The following is a 5,941-nucleotide window of genomic DNA, read 5'->3' on the forward strand; positions in this document are numbered from 1 at the left end:
TTAATAAATTTAATTAAATTATAATTTAATTATTTTTTACAATTAATTTTACATGTAGTTTTACTAGAAAATTAATTAAAAATAAAATCAATTTTAATTAATTAATTAAAAAATAGGTTTGTTAAAAAAAATAACTCTCATTATTCTTTTCTAAATTTTTAAATTTTTTTATGTAAAAATAAATGTGAGTGAATTTTCATGTAAAAAAAGAGAGATACCCTTCATGATTTGTTTTCACAACGGAACCTCCACAGCAATTAACAAACTATTTCCACCAATTCACACGTGCAAACCCTGTAATTATTCAAGTTTGATTTCGTCCACCGTGTTACCGTATTCCCACTATATAAACAAACACACCAAATCCCTTTTTCCCTCCCACCAAAACCCCAAATACAAGAATTTGCAAAACCAAACCAAATTTATTTAAATTAAATTAAAGATGGGAAACACAATAGGAATAAGGAGTAAGAAGGCGAAGGTTATGAAGATAGATGGCGAGACTTTTAAGTTGAAAACACCGGCAGTAGCAAACGACGTCGTAAAGGACTACCCAGGTCACGTTCTTCTTGATTCCCAAGCCGTTAAGCACTTCGGCCTACGTGCCAAGCCTCTTGACCCCGACCAGTCGTTAAAGCCCAAGAAGATCTACTTCTTGGTTGAATTACCCAAGGTTAAGCCCGAAGTAGAGTCCGACGGGCTTCCTAGACGGGTACGCTCGAGTGGCGTGCGTGGCATCAACGCAAAAGAAAGGCTTGAGCTTCTTGCGCTCTCCAAACGCTCCGCTTCGGATCTCACGCTCGTGAGACCTGAAGCGGGGATCAATGGTGGGCCCACTAGGGTCCGGATGCGGTTGCCCAAGGCCCAACTTGAGAAGTTGATTGAGGAGAGTAACAACGACGGTGCTGAGGTGGCAGAGAAGATCATGAATATGTATATGGCCGGTGCCGCCGCAGAGGACGGTGGTGTGAAGGTGGCACAACATCAACATAATAATAATAACAAGCCACGCGGGGTATGTATTCTTTTCTTTATTTAATTTTTAGGGTAACGTTAATATGAATTTTAACAATGATGGTGACACTAATTGGATGAAAATGAAACTATAGATCATATAATATACGCATATAATTTTAGATTATACATTTAAACGGTGAATATATTTGTGAGATTATTTTTAACAGATCTAGAGATGATAAGAAAATTAGGTTAATTACACTCATTTTATAAGAGGTTAAATAAAAATATGTTGTCCATGATACTGCCTAAATATAGTTTATCGAAAAATTAATATTATCATTAATTATTAGGTCATGTCTTACTACATAAGATTTTTCTAATATAGTAATAATCAAAGTCAAACACTATAATATGAATATCTGAAGTACCATTCATCGCCCCATGAAAAACTTTTCAAAATATTCATTCATGAATCCATACTAAATTCATTCTCACGTAAATGAAAAAAAAAAAAAAAAAAAGAAGGAAGAATATTCATAAATCATAATTTAATAAAATAATATTGGATAATATTGATATTGATAATCACACATTCTGGAATCTTTGAAAATCATTTGAATTTGCGCGTTATCTGTTTGGCACTTTTTCTTTTGAAAATCATGAGCGTTAATTTAGGCGCTGCTTGATGCTGATGTGACATTTGGGAATGCCATGTGCTTGCTTAGATACCATCCTTTTCTTGCTGCTGAATTTATGTGCTTTGATTTTCTCTCTGTTTCTATGTTTATTAACATAATCTATATCTAATTATAATAATAAATAAATTAATGAATAAAATAATTCATCAATATTTTGAAGTAAAGCGGGATTAATTAACCTTGCTGATGGTAACGTGAAAGGAAAACAGAATTATTACTAATATTTTTAGATTATTAGATTTTTTGTTTTGACTATTGTGTGCATTTTTCTTTTTAAATAATGAAAGATGTTTATCGCTTAGTGTGAAGAAGGGATGAAATTTCCTAGCGCAAACAAATGTGAATTAGTTGAGATTCCATTCGATTGGAAGGGTTTCAAATGGTTTTTTTTTTTTTTTCAATTTAAACTAAAGAGAAATTAATAATGTGTTTCTCCTATCATCTGTTTTTTATATATAAATTGCAATAGATACATATTATTTATTAAATATAAGGTAAATTGCATTGAAAATACCTTATTTAATACGTTTTAAAAAGTAAATAAATCAAATTTAAAAGGAAAACTTGAATAAAAACAAATGTGTGTGATTTACATGCAAATATATAGATTCTATTTCTTCTTTTAAATTTTTTGCGCTTTATTCATTTTTTAAAAATGTGTTAAATAAGGTATCTGTAATATGAGTCAATAAATTATAGCTCAAATGACATAATCTCCCCATATTCAATTAAAAAAAAAATATTTCTATCTTTTTGATAAAAAAAATATTTCTTCAATACGATTTATTTTATATCTAGTAAAAAGCAAGTATCAATTACGATTTACCTATAAGTCTATAACAAACAGGACATTTATGTAAACAATTTTGTGATAAGAAAAACAAACTCTTGAAATTGATATATCATTAAAAAAACGGTGAGTTATGAGAAATGGTTGGTAGGTTGTGTACTTTGGTGTACACATTTTTTAAATTCTTAATTAGGTGAATTAGGAGGTTTCTTAAATTGTTAACGCCTCGCCCTAAAATGGAAAAGATGTTTAAAACATTAATTTAAGAATGACCGAAATGGAAGTCAATTGATAGATCTCATTAATTTTAGGTTGAACCATATCATATCCTTGCTTATTTTCTGCCCAAAAAATATAATTAATAAACCAAGGTTGATCAATAACCATTATGACATCTTACATGTTTGGTGTCCAATTATTATATCTTTTTGTTATATATGGTGTCTACTTGGATATGTATAAAGCAAAATATTGGCTTATGTGTACCACATGACATTAGGGCAATGATTCCATTTTATTTGATAAATTTATGTGAATGCATTTGATTTAATTTGGAGAACAAGTTCCCAATTTGTATAACATTGCATGTGCACTTGTTCCTCGTTTACTTCTCAAGACACCTATAAAATTAAATAATGTGTTTTTGGAGACTTTGACTTTGGATGTATTCAAAATTCAAGATATCCCGAAAACAAAGAGATGAAAATATCAAAGGAAAGAAAAAATCAATGCTACTTGTAGTTTGGTAGCGATACATTTCATTTTCTAATTAATAAGTCACACTTAACAATTCTTTTTTCTTTTTTGATCAAATACTTGCATTCACATTTAACTATCAAATATTTTAATAATGTTAATTATTTATAGTAATTATGCTAATTTTCTTCCTTGAATCTTGTATTTTGCAGAAACGAGTGAGTTTTAGTCCAATCCAAAATGAAGAAATTATTAATGGAGAGGAAACTACTTTACAATAGTATTTATAGCTTGAATAGCAATATTTTTTCCTTCTCTTGTAGTTAAAATATATACATGGCAATGCTTATGAAAAAGCATGTTAATTTTGTTCTAGGATCTGTAGTGACTTGGATCACTATGTGAGAGCATTTATATGGATGAATTTAAAACCAAAAAAAAAGGGGTATGTATATAGTGGTTTAGAAGGTTAATCTCTTGTTCGAATTTGTACCTCAATGTTACTGGTAATTTGGTAGCAATACATTTGATTTTCTAGTTAGCAATTCATATTTACATATTATTATATTTGGATCAAACATTTACAAAATATACATAATTATTTTGAAAATAGTGCACTCTCTTTGTATTCTCCGTATCTCCTCTTGATTGGTTAAATAACCTAATCACCTAATTCTTTGTATTCTCTGGATCTCCACCCTCTCTCACCAAATTCAGAGTAAAACTATGGTGCTTTATTGCAAATGGTGGGAATTTAGATTCAATAGAAAGAACAAATGAGGATAGAAAATAAATGGGTTTGGCTCTAAATGTGGGTTTTGAAACATTGTTATTGACATGTCCCTTACAACCTAATCAAAACAGCTATAAATCGGCTTTGCGCATTATAACTCGGTCCGAGGCATTACAATTCATTCAAATGCTATAAATTGGTTTTGCACAAAAAACGTACACCATGCGTTTTTATATAATATTATTACTCTTCAATGAAAACAATTGCAAAAAAAATAACTGTTGGTGCCTAATCTCACATATAAAAGGTAAGACATTCTATCTTCAGAATTCATGAAATACACATTGAACTGAGTTAAGTATCGGAGTATCTTTTGCAGGTACTCTCTCCCTTTGTTCTTCTTACGACAAGGCATTCTCTTTCGACGAATAATTCGGTCATCCAAACAATAAGTTCGGAGAGAGGACGAAAAGCTCAGAGTTGATCGTTATAGCTCATCCGCACGAGAACAGTTATGTTAGAACAAATAATTTAATAATTCATATCATCCATATTAAATTACCAAAAATTTATATCATAATGCAAAAGTGTACTTATACTCATAAAAATGATTGTCTAATTGAAGAATTATCTTAGTCTTCTTCAATCAAAACCTTCTATATATCTGATAGGGTTGAATTGTAACTCTTCTGATGGAAAAAAGAGTTACGGAGATGGCTTTGTAACTTTTCTGATGGAAAAAGAGTTATGGAGACGGTTTTGATGTATTGAAGACCGAAATTCTAAAATTACTATTTATATTTGAGCTTAACACACACATTAAACCCTAAAATCTAAATAAAAATAATATTTCTAATTTTATTCGCATTTAATTCTAAATCAAAAGTAATTATGATACGGCCTCCTCAGATGCGATTACTTAGCAAATAAGTTGCCATTGTGCTAGGGCCTCGACCACACTTTTGTGGTATTTGATAAGTAAAGACAATGAATAATTGGACCAAAGTTGTAAGTGGCAAGCTAACCACCATCATGTTATTATTGGGCCATAAGCCCGCAATTATAAAGTTTTTGTACGAGTCGCCAAAAAAGTTCAAAGTAGGACAAAAAGGTATGGTAGACAAAAAAGGCAATAAAATTCATGAAATAAGAACCACGTAAACGTGGTTTGATGATTCATACGTTTCTTAATCAAAATGTTCAAAGGTGGTTTTTTGGGTCTACATCTGGGGCTTGCAAGGAGATCTAGACCACACTCAATCAGACAGACTCGAACCCAACCGACCCGGACACAGCTCACAAGGCAGCGATTCCATCGTCCCCTTCCTCGCGCATTTTCGGTACATACATTTCTGTATCCTCTTCTTTATCTTTATTAGTAGATGATTGGTGACAAAAAAAGAAAAACATAATAATTGGGATGCTATTTTTGACCCCACAAAATCACAAACCTTACCCAAAAATAAAAAATTCAAAAAATCCTCATAAGTAAATATTATCAATAAATATGGGATTCAAATTTTAGAAGATTGTAAAGCTCCAAAACAATAGTTTGGTTACATTTTCAACCTAATAAAATTTATATTACCAGTGATAAGTATTTAAATTTCATTTTCTCATATTGATAATTATATCTTTTATTATTTTTATTTTTCGGATAAAATATTATTTTAGTCTTTAATATTTAGATTAAAATTTAATTTAGTTTCAAACGTCTTATTTTAGTTTTAGAAAATGTTAAACGGATTTAATGTTGTTCAACTATTAAATTTGATACGAATAATTAACATATTGAAGAGGTAATAACGTTCGATTTCAATATAAGAGAAATCAACCCTCCAACAATTACGGATATAAATGATTTTCCTTATATTTTGGAGTGCTAGTGTTTAAATTTTTATACGAAAGAGAAAGTCTTAGAAGAAAGTTTTGATTATGCTATTAGCGTTCACGTCACTCGCTCGGTCGCTCCATTATATTCATATCAAATTTTTGTGAAAAAAAAAAGTAAAATTCTTTTTTTTTTGGTTTGAAGTCAACAAAAATGACTAGAGGTTACCAATA

The 5,941-nt window shown here is 30.2% G+C and overlaps 1 protein-coding gene across 1 annotated transcript; it reads left to right on the plus strand.

Moving 5' to 3' along the window:
- The first annotated feature begins 351 nt into the window (after positions 1-351).
- On the plus strand, positions 352-3,702 carry LOC107609779 (plastid movement impaired 2). Its single transcript, XM_016311805.3, has 2 exons — positions 352-1,015; positions 3,357-3,702. The coding sequence occupies exons 1-2, from the start codon at positions 443-445 to the stop codon at positions 3,423-3,425; spliced, it is 642 nt and encodes a 213-aa protein (XP_016167291.2). The 5' UTR covers positions 352-442; the 3' UTR covers positions 3,426-3,702.
- Positions 3,703-5,941: the final 2,239 nt, after the last annotated feature.

The sequence above is a fragment of the Arachis ipaensis genome, chromosome B7 (assembly GCF_059453495.1).
Source record: "Arachis ipaensis isolate K30076 ecotype BB chromosome B7, ASM5945349v1, whole genome shotgun sequence".
In the NCBI taxonomy this organism is placed as follows: Eukaryota; Viridiplantae; Streptophyta; class Magnoliopsida; order Fabales; family Fabaceae; genus Arachis; species Arachis ipaensis.